Source organism: Hemitrygon akajei, chromosome 10, assembly GCF_048418815.1.
Source record: "Hemitrygon akajei chromosome 10, sHemAka1.3, whole genome shotgun sequence".
Lineage (NCBI taxonomy): Eukaryota > Metazoa > Chordata > Chondrichthyes > Myliobatiformes > Dasyatidae > Hemitrygon > Hemitrygon akajei.
In genome coordinates, this window is record NC_133133.1 from 112,699,930 (window position 1) to 112,724,645 (window position 24,716).

At 48.3% G+C, this 24,716-nt stretch overlaps 1 protein-coding gene across 1 annotated transcript in view; it reads right to left on the reverse strand.

The window, feature by feature from the left end:
• nav3 (neuron navigator 3) overlaps positions 1–24,716 on the reverse strand; it is a 433,465-nt gene that overhangs the window by 312,513 nt on the left and 96,236 nt on the right. The window contains 1 exon segment of the mRNA XM_073058755.1: positions 13,931–14,075. Coding sequence (XP_072914856.1) covers positions 13,931–14,075 — 145 coding nt within the window.

Here is a 24,716-nt window from a genome sequence, read left to right on the forward strand (position 1 = left end):
TGGAAGCAGAGCCCTCCATATACCTCCCATCCAAGAATGTATCCAAACTTCTCTTGAATGTTCACATGGAAACCAGATCCACCACTCCCACTGGCAGCTCGTTCCACACTCTCACCACCCTCATGTTCCCCTTGAATAGCAGATGGTTGGTAAGTGTGGAGACTATAGAGAGGGAGGGATGGAGAGAGTGTGAAACTAGAATGTGTTTCTGTGTGGAAAACAGAATATGGAACTAGCAGAGGAAGGGAAAGAGGGAGTGTAGAAAGTGTAGATGGTGAAGGAGGAATGTGGGAACTGTAGAGGGAGGGAAGGAGGGAATGTGGAAACTGTAGAGGGAGAGGATGGAGGGAATGTGGGAACTGTAAAGGGAGGGAAGGAGGAATGTGGAAACTGTAGAGGGAGGGGAAGAGGGAATTGGAAACTGGAGGGAGAGAAGGAGGGAATATGGGAACTGTAGAGGGAGGGGAAGGAGGGAATGTGGAAACTGTAGAGGGAGGGGATGGAGGGAATGTAGGGACTGTAGAGGGAGGGAAAGGAGGGAATGTGGAAACTGTAGAGGGAGAGGATGGAGGGAATGTGGAAACTGCAGAGGGAGGGGAAGGAGGGAATGTGGACACTGTAGAGGGAGGGGAAAGAGGGAATGTGGAAACTGTAGAGGGAGAGGATGAAGGGAATGTGGGAACTGTAGAGGGAGGGGAAGGAGGGAATGTGGAAACTGTACAGGGAGGGGGGAATGTGGAAACTGTAGAGGGAACGGAAGGAGAGTGTCACCGAGATTCCCATTGTTTCTCCTTTTCTCCTTCTTTGGTTGGATATTTTCCTATTTCCTCAATTCTTAATTGATCCCATTGACCCAGAGTGAGGACAGAAGGGATTTCAGAGGACCCCAAGCCACTTTGTCTAATCTGAAGGGGTGAGGGACTAGGAAACATCCCATCAAAGGAGACAACCGGCAAGGACAGGCATGCAGTTCCCCACTCCTACCTGCAGAGGGTGTCCTAGTCCAGCTTGTTCACAATTGAGGCTTCGAATAATTTTGCAAATTGCACAAATTATCATTACAATTTAAACTGCTCACGAATCATAGAGTCATAGCACACCACAGCACACATACAGGCCCTTTGGCCCATCTAGTCCATGTGAAACTATTATACTGTCCAGTCCCATCGACCTGCACCTGGACCACAGCTCTCCACATCCCTCCCATCCATGTAATACAACCATAAGATGCAGGAGCAGAATTAGGCCATTCAGCCCTTCGAATCTGCTCTCCCATTTCATCCTGACTGATCCATTTCCCTCTCAACCGTAATCCCCTGCCTACTTCCCATAACCTTTCATGCCCAGACTAAAGAACCTATCTACCTCTAACTTAAATACTAACTGCCCCTCCACCTATCTTCATATCATCCGCAAACTTGGCCACGAAGCCATCAATTTCATCATCCAAATCATTGACACACAATGTAAAAAGAAGAGGTCTCAATAGTGACCCCTGCAGAACACCTCTAGTCACTGGAGGCCAATCAGAAAAGGCTCTCTTTGTTCCCACTCTTTGCCTCCTGCGTTCAGCCAATGCTCTATCCATGTTAGTATCTTTCCTGTAATACCATAAACTTTTATCTTGTTAAGCAGCCTCATGTGCGGCACCATGTCAAAGACCTTCTGAAAATCCATGTGCACAGCACCCACCAATTCTCCTTTGTCTATTCCGGCTCGTTATTTCCTCAAAGTATTCTAACAGATTTGTCAGGCAAGATTCCCTTAAGGAGACCATACTGACTTCGACCTTTTTCATCATGTGGCTCCAATTACCCCGAAACCACATCCTTAACAAACAACTCTAACATTTTCCCAACCACTGAGGTTAGGCTAACCAGCCTATAATTTCCTTTTTTCTGCTTTCTTCTGAGTATTTAACAGAGTCATTCACAAGTAACTCCAAGCTAGCACAAAGAGCTGAATGTTTCACTCTTTGATCCTGCCCACAGACTATATATGGCTCATGGTGCAGGTATCCACCAGATGGGATCAAGCAAGGCAGATCAAGTGTAAAACATCTCAGCATAAAATACAGAACATCCCATAAATTGCATATACAGTCCTCTGGAGGCAGTGGGCCTGGGATTGATAGGAATGAAGGAGGCTAGAATCAAAACATTTATCTAAAACTTAACTTGCTACTACTTTATCATTTCCTGTCAGAGTCACCTTACGTAGCAACACTCCTGAACCTAGCATCACTTTCTGTACATATACCGTAGTCAATCTGCGTATATGAACTATATATTCTTATATTTATTGTATTCTTTATCTTATTGTGTTTTTTGTGCTGCATCAGATATCAGATCCCGAGTAACAATTATTTTGTTCTCCTTTACACTTTTGTACTGGAGCTGACATTGAACAATCTTGAATCTTAATCTAAACACTGCTTGGAGCATACTTGGGCCCATTTCGAGCAGCCACACCTTAGAATTGGAGTGGTATTGGAATCGGCTTAGTATTGTCACATGTACCGAGATACAGTGGAGAAACTTGTCTTGCTTGTTAATACAGGCCAATTCATTACCCGATGATTTTACACTTTACTGTCCACCTGCACTGCACATTCTCTGTAGCTGTAATACTTTATTCTGCATCATTATTGTTTTATCTTGTACCTGCTCAATGCACAGTGTAATGGTCCATCCCTTACTACCCCTGAACTGAGGAATAGTTAACTTTGATGGGTCAGGAGTCACATATATGATGGACTTGCTAAGAACACCACATTTCCTCTCTGTTAAGGCATGAATAAACCAGTTGGGTTTGACAACGATTGCTTGGTTTCATGATCACTAAGACTGACACTAAGCTCAATTTTACCTTTACAAAAATGTTCAAATTGCCCTCGCCACCCAGGACACGACCTCTTCTCATTGCAGCCATTAGGGAGAAGATGAAGGAGCCTGAAGACACACACTCAATGTTTTATGAACAGTTTTGTCCCCAGTGCCATCAGATTTCTAAATGGATCATGAACACTACCTTAATGTTTGTTTTGTTTTTGCACTCAATAGTTTATATATTTCTTACTGTAACTTACAGTAATTTTTTGTCTTGCACTGTACTGCTGCCATAAAACAACAAACTTCCTGACGTATGTCAGTGATTCTGGTTCCTCAGATGTGGTGGGATTTGAACTCGCACCTTTGGATCAATGGCTGCCAGTCCAGTCACCTAACCGTTAATCCACCAAAGGCCAGAAAGTGCTACTGTGGAGGGAGTTCCAGCAGTTAAACCCCACAACAACTAAAGCCTGTCGATACATTTGCAAGTTAGGATGATGTGGAACACAGGAGACCCTAGGGGTGGTTTATTACTGTCACACACACTGAAATACAGTCAAAACCTTCCATCCAGACAGATCATTCCACGTGTGAAACGATAAGATATAGTAACAGAACTAGACCACATTCTAGATCCAATCTGCTCTTATTTCATCATGACTGACCCATTTCCTTCTCAGCTCCGACCTCCTGCCTTCTCCCCACAACCCTTCGTGCCCTGGCTAATCAAGAACCTATTTAATTTGCCTTAAATGTACCCAATAACTTGGCTTCCACAGCCACCTGTGGCAACGAATTCCACAGATTCACCTCTCTCTGGCTAAAGAAATTCCTCCTTACCTCCATTCTAAATGGATGTCCCTCTATTCTGAGGCTGTGTCCTCTGATCCGAGACTCCGCTACCATAGGAAACACCCTTTCCACATCCATTCTACTGAGGCCTTTCAACATACAATGAGATACTGCTTACAATACTCCAAGTGAGGCCTTACCAAGGCCTTATAAAGCCCTAACATTATATTCTTGCTTTTATATTCTTGTCCTCCCAAAATGAATACATTTGCCTTCCTCACCACTGAATCAACCTGCAAATTACCCTTTAGAGAATCCTACACCAGCACTCACAAGTCCCTCTGTACCTTGGATTTTTGAGTTTTCTCTCCATTTAAAATATAGTCCGTCCTTTTATTTCTTCTGCCAAAGAGCATGACCATAGACTTTCCATCTGACACTTCTTTGCCCATTCTCCTAATCTGACTAAGTCCATCTGCAGCCTCTCCGCTTTCTCAACACTACTTGCTCCTCCATATCATCTGCAAACTTGGCCACAAAGCCATCAATTACATCATCCAAAACACTGACATAAAATAAAAATGCTCCCAACACAGACCCTGTGGAACTCATTACTCACCAGCAGCTACGGAGAAGGCTCCCTTTATTCCCATTCTTTGCCTCCTGCTTATCAGCCACTGCTTTATCCATGCTAGAAATTTTCCTGTAATACCATGGGCTCATAGTTTGTTAAACAGCCTCATGTGTGGCACCTTGTCAAAGGCCTTCTGAAAATCCACCAATTCGCCTTTGTCTATCCTGCTTGCTATTTCTTCAAAGAATTCCAACAGATTTGCCAGGCAAGATTCTCCCTTGAGGAAACCATACACACTTTGGCCTATTTTATCATGTGCCTCCAAGTACCCAGAAACCATATCCTTAACAATTGACTCTAACATATTCCCAACCACTGAAGTCAAACTATGTGGCCTATAATTTCCTTTCTTCAGCCTCTCACCCTTCAAGCCCAGAGAATGGAGTGACATTTGCAAGTTTCCAGTCCTCCGGAACCATGGCAGAATCTATTGATTCTTGAAAGATCATTACTAATGCCTTCACAGTCTCTTTGACCAGCTCTTTCAGAACCCTGGGGTGTACACCGTCTGATCCAGGTGACTTATCTACCTTCAGAACTTTTTGTTTCCCATACACATTATCCCCAGTAACGGCAACTTCATTCATTTCTGCCCCCAACACTCTCAAACTTCCAGCATACCACTAGTGTTTTCCACAGTGAAGACTGATGCAAACTACTTATTCAGTTCTTCCTCCATTTCCTTATTCCCCTTTACTTACCTCACCAGCATCATTTTCCAGCGGTCCGATGTCTACTCTCGGCACTCTTTTACTCTTATTCCATCTTTTTTTATGACTTTGTTTAGTGCTTCCCAGTCCTCTAAGGACCCACTCATTTTCACCTTCTCTTTGGCTTTGATTTCCCTTGTCAGCCAAAGTTCTATCATCCTTCCTCTAGAATGCTTCCTCTTTGGGATGTATCTATCCTGCGCTTTCCGAATTGCTCCCAGAAATCCCATCCATTGTTGCTCTACCGTCATTCTCGCTAGTCTGCCCTTTCAATCAACTTTGGCCAGTTCCTCTCTCATGCCTCTGCAGTAATACAGATATATTTGACTTTAGCTTCTCACTCTCAAATTGCAGGGTGAATTCTATCATATTAATATTAGGGTTCCTTTGCCTTAAGCTCTTTAATCAATTCCAGCTCATTGCACAACACCCAATCCAGTATAGCTGATCCCCGGTGGACTCAACCATGAGCTGCTCTAAGAAGTCATCTCGTAGGCATTCTACGTAATCCCCCTCCTGGGATCCAGCACCAACCTGATTTTCCCAGTCTATCTGCATATTGAAATCCCTATGACTATCATAACATTGCCCTTTTGACAAGCCTTTTCTATCTCCCATTAAAATTTGTAGCCCACATCCTGGCTTGTATTCAGAGACCTATATGTAACTCCCATTAGGGTCTTTTTATTAGCTCTACACCAAAGGATTCTACACCTTCTGCTCCTATGTCACCCCTCTGCCTACCTGCCTGTCCTTTCAAGACAATGTGTATCCTTCCAAGTTAAGCTCCCAGCTATAATCTTCCTTCAGCCACAATTCAAAGTGGTCCATAACATCATACCTACAAATCTCTGTGCTACAAGTTCATCTTCCTTATTCTGTATATCGGGTGCATTCCACCCTTTTCAATTTTGTCCCTCTTTTAAATTGCAACTTATCCCGTTCACTACAATTTTTGTCCTTACTAGTTGTCTTACTACACACCATCTCACAGTTCATACTTCATAGTTCAAGTTCAATTGTCATTCAACCATACATGAATACCCATGAATACAGACAAACGAAACAGTGTTACTCCAGGGGCAAGGTGTAAAACACAGTACTAACAGTCACACACAGCACGAAGCACACGTAAACTAGCACGCATATATTACATATCAGTAAAATACAGTAATGTAGCGATGTGCTACACACAGCGCTGAAATAACGACACACAGTTGGTAAGCCGTTTCGAGACTAGTTTATTCAAACTTCGCGGCGCTGGCATTTAATCCCTAGCGCCCGCCCTCTCTGGGTGGAAATGACGTCAGAGGTGCATTACCAAAGTCTCCCCCCGTGCGCTGGCTATTTGTGAGCCGGTTCGCCTGCGCAGAAAGTGGGTCGCCACATAACCCCCCCCCCCCCCCCAGAACCGGCGATACACCCCCCAATGTCCACAGTCTGGATCAGCCTCTGTTTGGGAGGTCTGCCTCTACGCCGCGGTGCCTGAACCTCGACCGGCTGCGCCAAGTCCACATGGGCTGGTTTGAGTCGGTCCACCGTGAAAACCTTCTCTTCCCCGCCAATGTCCAGAACATATGTGGACCCATTGTTGTTGATCACCTTGAACGGCCCCTCGTACGGCCGCTGTAGCGGTGCCCGGTGTCCGCCCCTTCGTACAAACACAAACTTACAGTCCTGCGGGTCTTTGGGTACATGGGTCGGGGTCCGTCCGTGCTGTGAAGTTGGTACGGGGGCCAGGCTGCCGAGCCTTTCGCGTAGCCTGTCCAGGACGGCTGCGGGTTCTTCCTCTTGCCTCCTTGGGGCTGGTATGAACTCTCCTGGGACAGCCAGGGGTGCGCCGTACACCAACTCGGCCGACGAGGCGTGCAGATCCTCTTTGGGCGCTGTGCGAATTCCAAGCAGGACCCAAGGAAGCTCGTCCACCCAGTTAGGTCCTCTCAGGCGGGCCATGAGGGCCGACTTCAAGTGACGGTGGAAGCGTTCCACCAGTCCGTTTGACTGTGGGTGGTAGGCAGTTGTGTGGTGTAGCTGCGTTCCCAACAGGCTGGCCACAGCCGACCACAGGCTGGAGGTGAACTGGGCGCCTCTGTCGGAGGTAATGTGGGCCGGTACCCCGAAGCGTGCTACCCAGGTTGCGATCAGTGCTCGGGCACAGGAATCGGCAGATGTGTCGGTGAGCGGGACCGCCTCTGGCCACCTCGTGAACCGGTCTACCATAGTTAGGAGGTACCGCGCTCCTCGGGACACTGGTAGGGGGCCCACGATATCTACATGAATGTGGTCGAACCTCCAGCGGGGCTTTAGTGTGCCACTGCACCTTGGCTGTTTGGCACTGCGAGCACGTTCTGGCCCATTCACTGACCTGCTTGCGAAGTCCATGCCACGTGAACTTGCTGGAGACCAGCTGGACGGTTGTCCTGATATATGGGTGTGCCAAACCGTGTATGGAGTTGAAAACTCGCCACCTCCAGGCTGCCGGGACGATGGAGCGAGGTTGGCCGGTAGCCACGTCGCACAGGAGGGTCCTCTCACCTGGGCCTACGAGAAAGTCCTGCAGCTGCAAACCCGAGACTGCGGTCCTGTAGCTGGGCATCTCGTTGTCTGCCTGCTGCGCCTCCGCCAGTGCTGCATAGTCCACCCCCAGGGACAGGGCCTGGTCAGCTGGTCTGGAGAGTGCGTCCGCCACGACGTTGTCCTTTCCCGAGACATGCTGGATGTCCGTCGTGTACTCGGAGATGTAGGACAGATGTCGCTGCTGGCGAGCCGACCAGGGATCGGACACCTTCGTGAACGCGAAGGTCAACGGTTTGTGGTCCGTGAACGCGGTGAACAGCCTGCCTTCTAAGAAGTACCTGAAATGCCGGATTGCCAGATACAGTGCCAACAGCTCCCGGTCAAAAGCACTGTACTTGAGTTCGGGTGGTCGTAGGTGCTTGCTGAAGAATGCCAAGGGTTGCCAGCGCCCCTCGATGAGCTGCTCCAGCACCCCACCGACTGCTGTGTTGGATGCGTCCACCGTGAGTGTGGTCGGAATGTCCGTTCTGGGGTGCACCAGCATCGCGGCATCTGCCAAGGCTTCTTTGGCTTTAACAAAAGCGGCCGCGGCCTCCTCGTCCCAAGTAATGTCCTTGCCTTTACCCGACATCAGGGTGTACAAAGGGCACATGATACGGGCTGCTGAGGGGAGGAAACGGTGGTAGAAGTTCACCATACCAACGAACTCCTGCAGGCCTTTGACTGCGTTGGGCCGGGCAAAGTGGCGGATCGCGTCTACCTTGGTGGGCAGAGGTGTTGCCCCGTCTTTGGTAATCCTGTGGCCCAGGAAGTCGATGGTATCAAGACCGAATTGGCATTTGGCTGGGTTGATCATGAGGCTGAAATCACTCAGGCGGGAGTAGAGCTGGCGGAGGTGGGACAGATGCTCCTGGCGACTACTGCTGGCTATAAGGATGTCGTCCAAATAGATGAACGCAAAGTCCAGGTCGCGTCCCACCGCATCCATTAGCCGCTGGAACATCTGTGCGGCATTCTTCAGGCCAAACAGGGTGATGAGTGCTGTTTTGGGGATGTCTTCAGGGTGCACCGGGATTTGATGGTATGCCTGGACGAAGTCTACTTTGGAAAATATTCTTGCCTCGTGCAGGTTTGCTGCAAAGTCCTGTATGTGCAGCACGGGGTAGTGGTCTGGAGTTGTAGCCTCGTTCAGTCTGCAGTAGTTGCCGCATGGTCTCCAACCCCCGGCTGCTTTGGGCACCATGTGCAGGGGGGAGGCCCACGGGCTGTCGGACCTCCGTACGATCCCCAATTCCTCCATTCTCTTGAACTCCTCCTTCACCAGGTGGAGCTTTTCCAGGGGAGCCTTCATGCACGGGCGTGGAGGGGTGGTCCCTTGGTCGGGATGTGGTGTTGAACCCTGTGTCTGGGCATGGCTGCCGTGAACTGCGGTGCCAGAATCAATGGAAAGTCCGCCAGGATTCTGGTGAATTCGTTGTCCGACAGCGTGATGGAGTCCAGGTGTGGGGCCGGCAACTTGGCTTCACCCAGGGAGAACGTCTGGAAAGTCTCGGCATGTACCAGTCTTTTCCCTTGCAAGTCGACCAGCAGGCTGTGAGCTCGCAAGAAGTCCGCCCCCAGGAGTGGTTGGGCCACCGCGGCCAGTGTGAAGTCCCACGTGAACTGGCTGGCGCCGAACTGCAGCTGCACTGTGTGGGTGCCGTAGGTCCGTACCGTGCTGCCGTTTGCGGCCCTCAGGGTGGGTCCTGGCTTCCTGTTGCGGGTGTCGTACCCAGTCGGGGGCAAGACACTGATCTCCGTTCCATGTGTCGACCAAGAAGCGGCGTCCCGACTGTTTGTCCCAGACGTACAAGAGGCTGTCCTGGTGGCCAGCCGCCATAGTCATTAGCGGCAGCTGGCCCTGGCCCTGGCCCTTGCAGGGCAGGCGACAACGGCAGGTTTTTGTGCCCCACCGCTGGTGGTAGAAACACCACTGTTCACTAGCCTCCTCACTCCTGCCTCTGTGTTGTGTGCCGGGCCTGGTCTGGTCCGCTGTTGGGCGCGTGGCCTGGTAATCTGACCGACGGACGCCACGCTCTCCCTCTTGGCTTTCCACAGCACGTCTGCCCGGGCTGCCACCTTCCGGGGGTCGCTGAAATCTGCGTCGGCCAGCAGCAGATGTATGTCCTCGGGCAGTTGCTCTAGGAACGCTTGCTCGAACATGAGGCAGGGCTTGTGTCCGTCAGCCAGGGCCAGCATCTCGTTCATCAATGCTGACAGCAGTCTGTCTCCCAAACCATCCAGGTGAAGCAGGCGGGCACCCAGCTCACACCATGAGAGGCCAAAGGTCCCAATGAGCAGCGCTTTGAATGCTTCATATTTGCCTTCTTCCGGGGGCGACTGTATGAAATCTGCAACCTGGGTGGCCATCTCCTGGTCAAGGGCACTCACCACGTGGTAGTAACGCGTGGAATCAGAAGATATCTGCCGAATCTGGAACTGGGCTTCTGCTTGGCTAAACCACACGCGTGGTCGCAGCGTCCAGAAAGTCGGCAGTTTTAGCGAAGCTGCGTGAACTGATGAAGAGTCGGTCATCTTTGGTTCAAATCCCGTTTGGACCGTCGGGGTCACCAATGTAGCGATGTACTACACACAGCGCTGAAATAACGACACGCGGTCGGTAAGTCGTTTCGAGACTAGTTTATTCAAACTTCGCGGCGCTGGCATTTAATCCCTAGCGCCCTCCCTCTCCGGGTGGAAATGACGTCAGAGGTGCATTACCAAAGTCTCTCTCCGCGCGCTGGCTATTTGTGAGCCGGTTCACCTGCGCAGAAAGTGGGTCACCACAGTAACACAAAAAATAAAACCCAAGACCCTGAGCCATGAATGCTGCAGAAATCTGCAGTCAAACACAATACGGCTTGTCTTCTGCTGAGTGAACACAGGAGGACAGTACCGTCCCCAGCCTGGATGCCACACCACCCTCTCTCTGTTGGAGTGCACCAGCACTGAGCCCTCTCTCCTGGGCAGCAGTAAACAGGCAACACCGCGGCTTGAGGCCTAATCCTCACTATGACTGAGGCCACTCAGCTCCCCCTGCCATCTGCCAATAGATCAGTGAATCGAACTTGCTGCATTCCACATTAACAATGTCCAACAGGGTCTTGCAAAAAACGACTGAGATGATCACTGACTGTTCGACTGCGCACTGCCTTCATGAACCAACGCCTCTCTCAAGCAGGCAGCAGCACGATCCACACCATGTCCAGCTCCTTCAGTTTCTCCACCAACAAGCAACTCACTGCTGGGATACACTTGCAGCACTTTGTCCAGCAGAGTCTTGTAATCATAGATATATTTTTAAAAAGGATAATAACAACTTTCATTGGCCCCATAGAAGCTGCTGCAATCGAGCCCACCGCCATCTTACTGGACGATCTGTTTGTAAACCAACTGGCTGGTCCTCAGCCCTTTCACTCCAGTTCCCATCCCCCTGTCAAATTAGTTTAAACTCCGTCCAACAACTCTAGCAAACCTGTCCGCAATGATATTGCCCCCCCCCCCCACCCCGGTTTAAATGTAACCCATCCTTTTTGTACAGGTCATACCTTCGCCAGAAGATATCCCAATGATCCAGAAATGTGAACCCCTGCCCCTTGCGCCAGTTCCTCAGCCACGCATTTTACACTGATGAAGTATAAAGAGCAAAGTGTTACGGTTACAGAGGAAGTGCAGTGCAGGCAGACAAATAAACGAGTGGGCCACAGTGGGCAGATGGGGAAATTTTGTTGGCCGCTTTCCTAAGGCAGTGGGAAATGTAGGCGATGTCAGTGGCTGGTTCACGTGATAGACTGCGCTGTGTCCACAACTCCCTGCAGTTTCCTGTGGTCACGAGCAGAGCAGCTGTAATACCAAGCTGCAGTGCACGATAGAACGGAGGATCAAGGTTTCAACTTTAAGTGTATCCATTCAGGAGTCTGATCATGGTGGGCTAGGATGCTGGTTCACGCTCGCAGGCCTTTGTGTCTTCTGCCCGACGGGATGTGTACGAAGAGAGAATGACGAGGGTGGGAGGGCCCCTTGATTATGTCAGCCACTTTCCCAAGGAAACAGGAAGTGTCAACAGAATCAATGGAGGGAAACAAATCACAAACACAAAGCAGGTGCCAAAAATCCGGAGTAACAAACACAACATGCTGGAGGAACTCCATAGATGCAGATCAGGCAGCATCTACGGAGAAGAATAAATAGTTTCAGGCCGAGATCCTTCATCAGGCCTGGAAGGGAAAGATGAGGAAGCCAAAATAAAAGGTGTGTGGAGGGAACGGAGCGCAGTCTGGCAGGTGATAGGTGAAGCCAGGTGGTGGATGAAGTAAGAAGCTGGGATTTGAGAGGGAGACCACGTGAGGAGAAAGTGGGTGGGTAGGGAAGGGTAGATGAAGTAAGAAGCTGGGAGGTGATAGGGAGACCAGGTGAGGAGGACGTGGGTGGGTAGGGAAGGGTAGATGAAGTAAGAGGCTGGGAGGTGATAGGGAGACCAGGTGAGGAGGAAGTGGGTGGGTAGGGAAGGGTAGATGAAGTAAGAGGCTGGGATTTGAGAGGGAAACCAGGTGAGGAGGACGTGGGTGGGTAGGGAAGGGTAGATGAAGTAAGAGGCTGGGAGGTGAGAGGGAGACCAGGTGAGGAGGAAGTGTGTGGGTAGGGAAGGGTAGATGAAGTAAGAGGCTGGGATTTGAGAGGGAGACCAGGTGAGGAGGACGTGGGTGGGTAGGGAAGGGTAGATGAAGTAAGAAGCTGGGAGGTGATAGGGAGACCAGGTGAGGAGGACGTGGGTGGGTAGGGAAGGGTAGATGAGTAAGAGGCTGGGATTTGAGAGGGAGACCAGGTGAGGAGGAAGTGGGTGTGTAGGGAAGGGTAGATGAAGTAAGAGGCTGGGAGGTGATAGGGAGACCAGGTGAGGAGGAAGTGGGTGGGTAGGGAAGGGTAGATGAAGTAAGAGGCTGGGATTTGAGAGGGAGACCAGGTGAGGAGGACGTGGGTGGGTAGGGAAGGGTAGATGAAGTAAGAGGCTGGGAGGTGAGAGGGAGACCAGGTGAGGAGGAAGTGTGTGGGTAGGGAAGGGTAGATGAAGTAAGAGGCTGGGAGGTGATAGGGAGACCAGGTGAGGAGGAAGTGGGTGGGTAGGGAAGGGTAGATGAAGTAAGAGGCTGGGAGGTGATAGGGAGACCAGGTGAGGAGGAAGTGGGTGGGTAGGGAAGGGTAGATGAAGTAAGAGGCTGGGAGGTGAGAGGGAGACCAGGTGAGGAGGACGTGGGTGGGTAGGGAAGGGTAGATGAAGTAAGAGGCTGGGAGGTGAGAGGGAGACCAGGTGAGGAGGAAGTGTGTGGGTAGGGAAGGGTAGATGAAGTAAGAGGCTGGGAGGTGAGAGTGAGACCAGGTGAGGAGGAAGTGGGTGGGTAGGGAAGGGTAGATGAAGTAAGAGGCTGGGATTTGAGAGGGAGACCAGGTGAGGAGGAAGTGGGTGGGTAGGGAAGGGTAGATGAAGCAAGAGGCTGGGAGGTGAGAGGTGGAAGAGATACAGGCTGCTTCCGTTTGAAGGACTGAGCTACATCGACACCTCTCTGTGATTTCTTGCAGTCACAAGCAGAGCAGCTGCCCTTCCAAGCCTTGTCACTGCCAGGTGGGATGTTTTCCCCTGACATAGAACATAGAATAGTACAGGCCCTTTGGCCCACAATGTTGTGCTGACCCTTAAACCCTGCCTCCTATATAACCCCCCACCTTAAATTCCTCCATATACCTGTCTAGTAGTCTCTTAAACTTCACTAGTGTATCTGCCTCCACCACTGACTCAGGCAGTGCGTTCCACACACCAACCACTCTCTGAGTGAAAAACCTTCCTCTAATATCCCCCTTGAACTTCCTTCCCCTTACCTTAAAGTCATGTCCTCTTGTACTGAGCAGTGGTGCCCTGGGGAAGAGGCGCTGGCTATCCACTCTATCTATTCTTCTTAATATCTTGTGTACCTCTATCATGTCTCCTCTCATCCTCCTTCTCTCCAAAGAGTAAAGCCCTAGCTCCCTTAATCTCTGATCATAATCCACACTCAGCATCCTGGTAAATCTCCTCTGTACCCTTTCCAATGCTTCCACATCCTTCCTATAGTGAGGAGACCAGAACTGGACACAGTACTCCAAGTGTGGCCTAACCAGAGTTTTATAGAGCTGCATCGTTACCTCACGACTCTTAAACTCTATCCCTCGACTTATGAAAGCTAACACTCCATAAGCTTTCTTAACTACCCTATCTACCTGTGAGACAACTTTCGGGGATCTGTGGACATGTACCCCCAGATCCCTCTGCTCCTCCACACTACCACGCTACCCTGCTGCCCTTGCCTATAAAGGTGGCCGAGGTCCCGAGGGGGTGTGGGTGGGTGGCTCGGCGATGGGGATAGTCAGCCTACCTTGACTGCATTTCAGCTGGCGCCCTCTGCTGCGAGACCACGGCACTGCCCGCCGACGGCTCCTGGTACCGCTGCTGTTCCTGCTTGTACCGAGACAAGCTGAAGAAGAGTCCCAGGATAGCCTTCAGATTTCCATCCCGAATCTCTGCGAAAAGAAAAGGATCAGGCTCACCACTCTCCAGCCTTTAGTCCAGTCAACTGGGATGCATCCCTACTCCCAGAGGGAATAACCATATAACCATATAACCATATAACAATCACAGCACGGAAACAGGCCATTCCGGCCCTCCTAGTCCGTGCCGAAACTCTTAATCTCACCTAGTCCCACCTACCCGCACTCAGCCCATAACCCTCCACTCCTTTCCTATCCATATACCTATCCAATTTTACCTTAAATGACACAACTGATCTGGCCTCTACTACTTCTACAGGAAGCTCATTCCACACAGCTATCACTCTCTGAGTAAAGAAATACCCCCTCGTGTTTCCCTTAAACTTTTGCCCCCTAACTCTCAAATCATGTCCTCTCGTTTGAATCTCCCCTACTCTCAATGGAAACAGCCTATTCACGTCAACTCTATCTATCCCTCTCAACATTTTAAATACCTCGATCAAATCCCCCCTCAACCTTCTACGCTCCAATGAATAGAGACCTAACTTGTTCAACCTTTCTCTGTAACTTAAGTGCTGAAACCCTGGTAACATCCTAGTAAATCGTCTCTGCACTCTCTCTAATTTATTGATATCTTTCCTATAATTCGGTGACCATGATCTACCGTGATTCCAAGAGAAGCAATCTTACCTCAGCAGGAAGGGACCACTCAGCCTCCCAATCTGCTGCACTGTTTATCATCATAGAGTACCACAGCCCCGAAACAGGCCCTTCAGCCCATCCAGTCTGTGCCAACCCCATCAGCTGCCTAATTCCATGTACTGTACCTGTACCTGGGTCATACCCCTCCAAACCCCTCCAGTCATGTACTTACCCAAACTTCTCTTAAATGTTACAATTAAATTTGTACCCACCACTTCTGCTGGCAGCTCGTCCACACTGGCATCCCCCTCTGAGTGAAGATGCCCCACCCCCAGATTCCCCTTAAATAACATAGAACGCAACAACACAGTACAGGCCCTTTGGCCCACAATGCTGTGCTAACCCTCCAATCCACTCCCAGATCAATCTAGCTCTTCCCTCTTACTTAGCCCGTCACTTTTCTGTATTGCATGTGTCTCTCCACCCTGAACCCATTATCTAGTCTCACCCAGCCTCAGTGGAAAAGCCGTAGTACACTCACTGTATCTATACCCCTCGTAAATTTGGACACTTCTATAAGATCCTCCTGCACTCCAGAGAATAAAGTTCTAACTTAATCAACCTTTCCTTATAACTCAGGTCCTCAAGTCCCAGCAACATCCTTATAAGTTTTCTCCACATTGCCCCTCCACTTTGAGGCTTGATCTCTGAATCTCTCAATCCCCCCCCCCCCCACCACCCCACCCGTTCCCCCCTCAGCATCTGACCCCATCACTATTAGCCCTTGCTGGGAGTGGAGAGAGTGCTCTGGTTATCGGTAGGAGAATAGGGGGTTTTTTAGTGACCACCTCACAACACTCTCGCGTTGTTTCCTGTTGGATCTTATCGTGCACTGTTGGCACCTTGGAAACTGGACCAATTATGCTTCTGAAGTCCTTCTTTGGCCATGAAGCCTGTTGGGCAGTCCTGAGGCAAGTCTTTTCTTTGGGCTGTAGGATAAATAGCTTGGAGCCCACAGTAAACTGCCCCACTACAGTGGGATCTTTCCCTTTCCGCTGAGTATGCAGGAGATGGTGGGGATGTGGGTGGGGGGAAACCCCACCTTTACATCTTATCCAAACATTACAGCACCTCCCACAGTCCAGCACTACCCTGACAATGCAAAGTTCAAAGTAAATTTACTACCAGAGTACATATATGTTACCATATAACATCCTGAGATTCATTTTTCATGCATTTACAAGAAAAATAAAGAAATAAGATAGAATATAGAACATAGACCGTAAAGATTACAGCATATATGGGCAAGAGAAAATCTGCAGATGCTGGAAATCCGAGCAACACACACAAAATGCTGGAGGAACTCAGCAGGCCAGGCAGCATCAATGGAGAAAAGTACAGTTGAGCTGAAACCCTTCGGCAGGATTGGAGAAAAAAAGCTGAGGGGTAGATTTGAAAGGTGGGGAGGGGAGAGAGGTGAAACTCAGAGGGGGAGGAATGAAGCACAGAGCTAGGAAATTGATTGGTGAAAGAGACAGAAGGCCATGGAAGAAAGAAGAGGAGGCGGGAGGAGCACCAGAGGAAGGTGATGGGCAGGCAAGGAGATAACATGAGAGAGGGAGAAGGGGATGGGAAATGGTGAAGGGGGAGGAGGAGGCATTACTGGAAGTTTGAGAAATTGATGTTCACATCATCAGGTTGGAGATTACCCAAACAGTGATGTTCCTCCAACCTAGGTGCGGCCTTATCCCAACAGTGAAGGGGTGTGGGGGGGGGGGCATGGATGGACGTATCGGAATGGGAATGGGAAGTGAAATTAAAATGGGTGGCCACTGGGAGATCCTGCTTTTTGACCACATACAGGCCCTTTGGCCCACAATGTTGTGCTGACCTTTAACCTACTCTAAGATCAATCTTCCCTCCTACATAACATCCCAGTTTTCTATCATCCATGTGCCTCCCTAAGAGTTTCTTAAATGCCCCTGATGTATCTACCACCACCTTTGGCAGAGTGTTGCACACACCCACCACTCTCTGTGTAAAAAACTTATCTGACATCGCCGCTCTACGCTCCTCAAAACACCTTATGGCCACTAGAATAGAATCTATGATAAACCCAATTGATGAGAAAAACTATACGTAAAGAAAAACAGGCAAACAAGCAATGTGCAAAGGAAGACAAATAGTGAAAATAAAAATCAATACTGAGAATGAGCTGGAAGTGAGTCCGTGGGTCAGAGTCATCCTGAAGATACTGATGTGACAGAATCTTATGTATGGTGATTTAAACTGGCAAAGAGTTCCACAGCATGGGCGCACAAACACAGGGAGGAGTAACATTTATCTTGTGCATTTTCGACGTGACGATCGTGGAGTCCAGTGACCTCAGCCTGATGAGATTCGGTGAGTAACCTGGACGGTTATGAGATCGGAGTGCCAGCTGTGAAATTTTGTATAGAGCTCTTTCTACTTAGTCACCTCCTCTTGTCCAGAAAGAGCAAAACAAAATACATCTTGGCAAATGAGCAATTGTAAATCAGTCACTGCCTTGGTTGGCCCCAGATTAACCCCAATACAGACACAACAGCTATACTGTGCTCCTAGTGAGATCAGTGCATTACACTCACAGCCAGGAAAGACACAAACTTCTTTACTATTAAGATCTGTAGCACCTCTCACTTCAAGCTGTCCCAAAGAGCTTCACAGCCAATGAAGTACGTCAAAGATTAGAGAAAAAGATAAAGACTAGCTTTATTTGTCACATCGAAACATCAAAACATACAGTGAAATGCATTGTTTTGTGACAACAACCAGCGCAGTCCAAGGATTCTGCAGGGAGCAGCCCACGAGTGTCACCACACTTCCGGTGCCATGGTCGCAGCTCACTGACCCTGACGCATACATCTTGGGAATGTGGAAGAGAACCAGAACGCCCGGAGGGAACCCGTGCGGCTCCAGGGAAAGAGGGTGGAGGGAATTGAACCCTGATTGGTGATTGCTGCCGCTGCAATGCTTTGTGCTAACGCCCTCATAAGAAGCTGTGCTTCAGAAATATAGCAGGTGTTGCAATTATTTGGAGAAATACATGGCCTATCAGTACCCAGGAAATTCCTACTAACAGCAAAAAGATAACATGCATAAGATAACATGTTCTATACTCTATGTTAAACACATGAACTAGGAGCTGGGTTCCAGATCCCTGCTCTGACTGTAAACTCAATTCCATACAATCTTGTCTACACAGTTACCTATCACCCCCTTACTGATCAAGAATGTATAAGATGTGGTTAGTAATTTGCAGACCATAAGATAGAATTAGGCCATTCGACCCATCAAGTCTTCTCTGCCATTCCATAATGGCTGATATTTTTCAACCCCATTCTTCCACCTTCTCCTCCTAACACTTACCAGCCAAGAACTTTAACTACACCCAGTGACTTGGCCTCTAGAGCCATCTGTAGCAATGAATTTGCCACCCACTGGCTGAAGGAATTCCTCCTCTTCCATTCTAACGGGATATCCTTCTATTCTGAGGCTGTGCCCTCAGGTTCTAGAGTCTCTCACTATTGGAAACATCCTCTCCATTTCCACTCCCTCTAGGCCTTTCAATACTCGGTAGGTTTCAATGGGAACCCTCTCATTAAAACTCCAGCGAGTACAAGCCCAGAGCCATCAAACAATCCCCTGGCAGTGTGCTCCAAGTACTCACAGCTCTCTGTTTAAACATGACTATTAAACCCTACCTTAAATCCACCCATTGACTTGGCTTCCACTGCCCTTGGTGCCAACGGTTACCATGGATTCATCACCCTCTGGCTGAAAAGCTCTCAGTTCTAAAGAAACGTCCTTCTATTCTGAGGCTATGCACTCTGGTCATACTCTCCTACTGACAGAAACATCCTCTCCACATGCACTCTATCTAGGCCTTTCCGTATCCAAAAATAGGTGCTATCTTAGACAGCGAAGAGATTTATTAAGAATCACAGGAGCATTCTGATCGGCTAGGAAAGTGGGCCGAGAATCTGCAAATGGTTTACAGATTTCAGTTAAGTGCAAAGTGCTGCATTTTGAGAAATCCAGCAGAGACCTTTCCCCACGGTAGAAGTGACTAATAAAAAGGGCATAATTTTAAGGTGACTGGAGGGAAGTACTGCGGGATGTCAGGCGTAAGTTTTTAACACAGAGAGTGGTGAGTGCCTGGAATGCCCCTGCCAGGGGTTCTGGCAGAGGCAGATACATAATTGGGATTTAAGAGACCCTTAGATAGGCATATGGATGATAAAAAAATGGAGGGCAATGTGGGAGGGAAGGGTCAGATTGATCTTAAGAGTATGTTCAAGCACAACATTGTGGGCCAAAGGGCCTGTACTGTGCTGTAACATTCAATAATCTATGATCGATGTGCTTTTGAAATGCAACTGATTCCTTTTGAAAATTGTTCGGTGAATGAATGGCGAATGATATTCCTCTCTAGATGACGAGCACCCAAACCTTTAACCTTCAGGCCACACAGCTATGAGGTAATGTGTGAAGCACAAAAGCCCTTGTTCTGCTTGCTTTCCTGTCTCTCAGTTGCCACTTGTCACAACACTTGCTGTTCATATTTAGACTTCACCCTGTCCTACTGAGGAACTGTGGACCAACCAGAGTCCAGGGGCAAAATGAGCGTAAATAGCTCTGGGTTGCCTGGGCCTTGATCATTATTCACACCAAAGTGGTAGCTATATTTGGCCCAGGGAGTGGGGAAGAGTGACTCCAAACCCCTGGACCCCACAGTGTCTGACTTGTAGAATTCCAACAGGGTTTGGAATTCCTGGATTAGTTTACGCCCATGGATTCCAGTGGAATCTCTTGAATTTCAAGTATTAGAACTCAAATTCCTCCCCAGTGCACGTGACCTGCACTGAGCTCTCTGCATAGTGACGGGACAGAGGCTTGAAAGTAAAACAAAAGCTTCCATTGATACAGTGCTCAGACAGCCCAGGAGTGACTTTGAATACAATTGGACAGTGTGTCACACAGGAGAGACGAAGGGGGGTTGATGCCTTTGGGAAGGGTGGGTGAGAGACATGAAGGTGGAGGATGGGTATTCCAGAGTTTAGCACTGTCAGTTCCAGTCAGCTAACACCAGGACAATGCCGAAGAAAAGAAATGGAATATACTTGGTCCAAAAAACAAATGACAACTTTTCCCTAAAGAGCTGGTCCTTGACTTCAGGAAGGTGGGTGGGGTGGTTGCACATGCTCCTGTCTGCTTCAGTAGTGCTGAGGTTGAGAGGGTGGAGACGTCCACAATCCTGATTGAACCTGGGCGCCTGTACCTTCCTCTGCAATTGGATCCTCAACTTCCTAACCAGAAGACCACAATCTGTGCAGACCACCTCCTCGCTGACGATCAACACTGGTGCACCTCAGGGGTTTGTGCCTAGCCGACTGCTCTACTCTCTCTACATCCATAACTGTGTGGCTAGGTATAGCTGAAATACCATCTATAAATTTGCTGATGATGCAACCATTGTTGGTAGAATCTCAGATGGAGATGACAGAGTGTACAGGAGCGAGATATATCAGTTAGTTGTGTGGTACCGCAGCAACAACCTGACACTCAACATCAGTAAGATGAACGAGCTTCAGAAAGGGTAAGGCAAGGGAACACAAACCAATCCTCACAGAGGGATCCGAAGTGGAGAGAGTGAGCAATTTCAAGTTCCTGGGCGTCAAGATCTCAGAGAATCTAACCTGGTCCCAACATATCAATGCAGCTATAAAGAAGGCAAGAAGGTGACTATACTTCATTAGGATCTTGAAGAGATTTGGTTAAGCCTAATGTGCTTAAAACACTCGAAAACCTCTATATATGTACCATGGAGAGCATTTTGAAAGTCTGCATCACTGTCTGGCATTGGGGAGGGGGCTACTGCACAGGACCGAAAGAAGCTACATAAAGTGGTAAAATTAATCATCTTGGGTACTAGCCTCCGTAGTATCCAAGACATCACCACCAGTTAGTTGAGTGGTGCCTCAGAAAGGCGGCGCCCATTATTAGAGACATCTAACGCCCAGGACAGTCCCTCTTCTCACTGTTACCATCAGGAAGGAGGTACAGAAGCCTGAAGGCACACACTCAGCGATTCAGGAACAGCTTCTTCCCCTCTGCCATCCGATTCCTAAATGGACATTGAATCCATGGACACTACCTCACTTTTTCTTCATCTGCTTCTGTTTTTACACTATTTTATATATAAGAATGTATTTATTCTTTCTACATTATCATGCATTGCATTGAACTGCTGCTAAGTTAACAAATTTCACAACACATGCCGGTGACAACAAACCTGATTCTGACCTCCAAGTTTCTGTGAGTGAATATCACCCGGATCCAACCATGTGAACACCAGGGCCAAGGAAGTTTGCCAATGCCTCCACTTCCTCAGGAAGCTCAGGAACGTTGGCCTTTGACCTTCTCCAATTTTTATTGCTGCACCATTTTGTCCTGATGCGTCACAGCTTGGTATGGCAACTGCTCTGCCAGTGACCACAAAAAACTGCAGCAAGTTGTGGATGCAGCTCAGCACATCATGGAAACCAGTCTCCCCTCCAAGGACTCTGTCTACACTTGTTAGCGAAGCAGCCAGCATAATCTAGGAACTCACCCACCTCAGACCCTCTCTCTTCTCCCCCCTCCCATCGGGAGGAATATACAAAAGGCTTAAAGCATGGACCAGCAAGCTCAAGGACAGACTCTTGTACGATAAGATGACCTTACAATCTACCTCGTTGTGATCTTGCACTTCATTTGCCAGCATTGTGTTCCTTTAATAGCTTTTACACTTCCAATTGCTATTGTTTAGTCAGTGCACTGTGTGGAGCAGTATGCAAGATGAGTTTTTCACTGTATCTTGGTACATAATGAACCAATTCCAAAATGGTCGCCATTTCATGTCAAGACCCTGCATTAGAACTGAGGTTATAGAAGGGAGATAGTCAGTATAAAGAGCTGGGGTGGGGTGGAGGGAGGTGGAGGGCTGTGAGGAAGGGACTGGGAGGTGCTATGCAGGACCAAGTGAGGAGGGGGATGATGAAAGCATTTGAGGGAGGGGGAGGTGTGGATTGAGGAGACAACGGCTCAGAATTAGATTTATTATTATTGACAGATGTCAGGAAAAATTCTTGTTTTGTGACAGCAGTACAGTGCAAGATATAAAAATTACTGCAAGTCATCTAAAAATGCAAAATAGGAGGTCATGTACATGGCCTGCCAAGCACTGAGAACATCCTCAAAAGGCAATGCCTCTAAGAGGTGGCGTCTATCATTAAGGACCCCCATCACCCAGGACGTGCTCTCTTCTCACTGCTATCATCAGAGAGCAGGTACAGAAGCCTGAAGGCACACACTCAACATTTCAGGAACAGCTTCCTTCCCTCTGCCATCAGATTTCTGAATGGACATTGAACGTATGAACGTTACCTCAGTATTTTTGCTCTCTTTTTGCACTAGTTATTTAATTTGATGTTTTTACATATTTCTTACTATAATTTATAATTTTCACATATTTCACTGTACTGGTGCTGCAACACAATAAATTTCATGATATATGTTAATGATACTAAATCTGATTCTGATTCCGATGGTCTTGCTGACATTAAATGCAAAAAAAAAGTTAGTTGCAGAAGTTAAGAGACATTTAAAGTGATTCCACTGGTATGTGTGTTTCTCTCATGGGTTAAGGGGAGCATCTGTAGGGGGGAAGGATTCGGGTCAAAACCCTGAATCAGGTTTTGGATTTGCTCGAGATTCCAGCATCTCCAATCTAATGCGTCTCAAGGGAATGCCCAATATGGGGGTGAAACTCATTCGGCACAACACGATGGAGTGAATGGCCTTCTTCTATGTTTCTTGTTCCGTTTTCAATGTGATGAAGGGGTGGAAGGAGTAGACAATAAGAATCTTTATCCCATGTTGGGAGTGTGTAGGACAGGAGGGCATAGGGATACAGTTCCATTGAGACGCAGAGTACTATAGCAAGGAAATTGACGCAGCTCATCCATATCGATCACGGTGCCCACCAAACTTGTCCTGTTCGCCTGGGTTCAGCCCATATCTCCCTGAACCTTTTCTCTCCTGGGGCAGCATGGTACCAAAGCCATTAGTAAAACATTTCACAGCGCCACAATCAGAGGATCAAGACTCAATTCCCGCTGTAAGGAGTTTGTACGTTCTCCTCATGACTGCGTGGGCCTCCTCCGGATGCTCTGATTTCCTCCCACATTCCCAAAAAGTACCGGTTAGGATTACTGAGCTCTGGGCATATGTTGTTGGTGCCGGGAACATGGCGACACCTGAGGGAGGGCTGCCCCCAGCACATCCTCAGGCTGCATTGGTCATTGACACAGACAACACATTTCACTGTAATGTTTCAATGTACATGTAACAAATAAATCACTGTAATTATCCAAACACTGCCATTATAAAGGGAATCTTTCCATGGAAAGGGTGGGTGAAATCCTAAACGCACCATCCAAGGAGGTGGCAGAGGCGAGCACTGGAACAACGTGTAAAAAGTCTCGAGACCAGCAAATGAACCATCAAGGATGTGATGGCCAGGGAGCTGATGCAGGTAAATAGGGTAAGTGTAATGACAAGTATGGACAAGATGGGCTGAAGCACCAGTTTCTGTGTTGCATGGCTCAATAACTCTAAAAGAAATGAAAAAAATAAACTGTGGCATTGTGGTGAACAAGATTTCAGGGTCATGAGAGATTCTGCAGATGCTAGAAATCTAGCTGAGTTCCTCCAGCATTTTGCATGTGCTATCAATGGCCTTCGTTGTTTTGATAATTCAAGTACTTATCTCAATGTTTCTTAAATGCTGTGAGACTGTCTACCTCCACGAGGTCCTTGGCAGAATGTTCTGAAAAACGTTTGTGTGGTGGGGACGCCACCTCCCACCGCCTCAACCTTGTCCTTCTCTCCTTTAACCTATACGCTCAAGTTTTAGCTATCCCCCACTAGGAGAAAAAGATTTTTGCTTTCTACCCCTTTCAGGACTTTATACAGAGCAACAAATATGCACCGTGTTGGTTGCCATGGTAGCACAGTGGTTAGCACAATGCCATTACAAGTCAGGGCATTGGAATTTGGAGTTCAGTTCCGGCGTCCTCTGTAAGAAAGTTTGTACGCTCTTCCCATGTGCATGTGGGTTTCCTCCGGGTGCTCCGGGTTCTTCCCACATTGGTCATTGTAAATTGTCCTGCGATTCGACTAGGGTTAAATAGGTGAGTTGCTGGGCAGTGTGGCTCGTTAGCTCGGGGGATCCTGTTCCGCACTGTACCTCTAAATAAATAATAAAGTTAAAAATTGCTGGAAGAACTCAACAGGTCAGGCAACATCTGTGGAAGGAAATAGACTGTTGAAGGTTCGAGACCCTTTATCTGAATTGAAGGTACCTTCACTTTGGGCTGAAACTTCCAGATGAAACAAGAAAACCATTCATCAGTTGTTGGTGTGACCGGATATCTGACTCTGTGATTACACTGATGTCGACTGGTCCTTTACCAATACAATAAGGTCTCAGTGAATGGAGACACAAGAGACTGCAGATGCTGGGATCCGAAACATCTGGAATTTGGATAGCCAGAGACTTCCCCAGGGTGCAAATGCTGAATACAAGGGGCATAACTTTAAAGTGAAAGGAGGAAAGTCTAGGGGCAATGTTAGAGCAAGGTTTTTTACTGCGAGTGAGGGGTGATAGAGGCAGATATATGAAGGGTTTGTAACAGGGTCTTAGTTAGACACATGGGTAATAGAAAAATGGAGGGCTATGTAGGAGGGAAGGGTTAAATTGATCTGAAGAGTAAATTAAAGATCAGTACGGTGTTCTATGTTAACACACATAGAAGCTGAAGGAATTCCAAGCAAGAGAAAATCGGCAGATGCTGGAAATCCACGCAACACACTCAAAACGCTGGAAGAGCTCAGCAGGTCAGGCAGCATCTATGGAAAACAATACTCTTTGCGATAGATGCTGCTTGG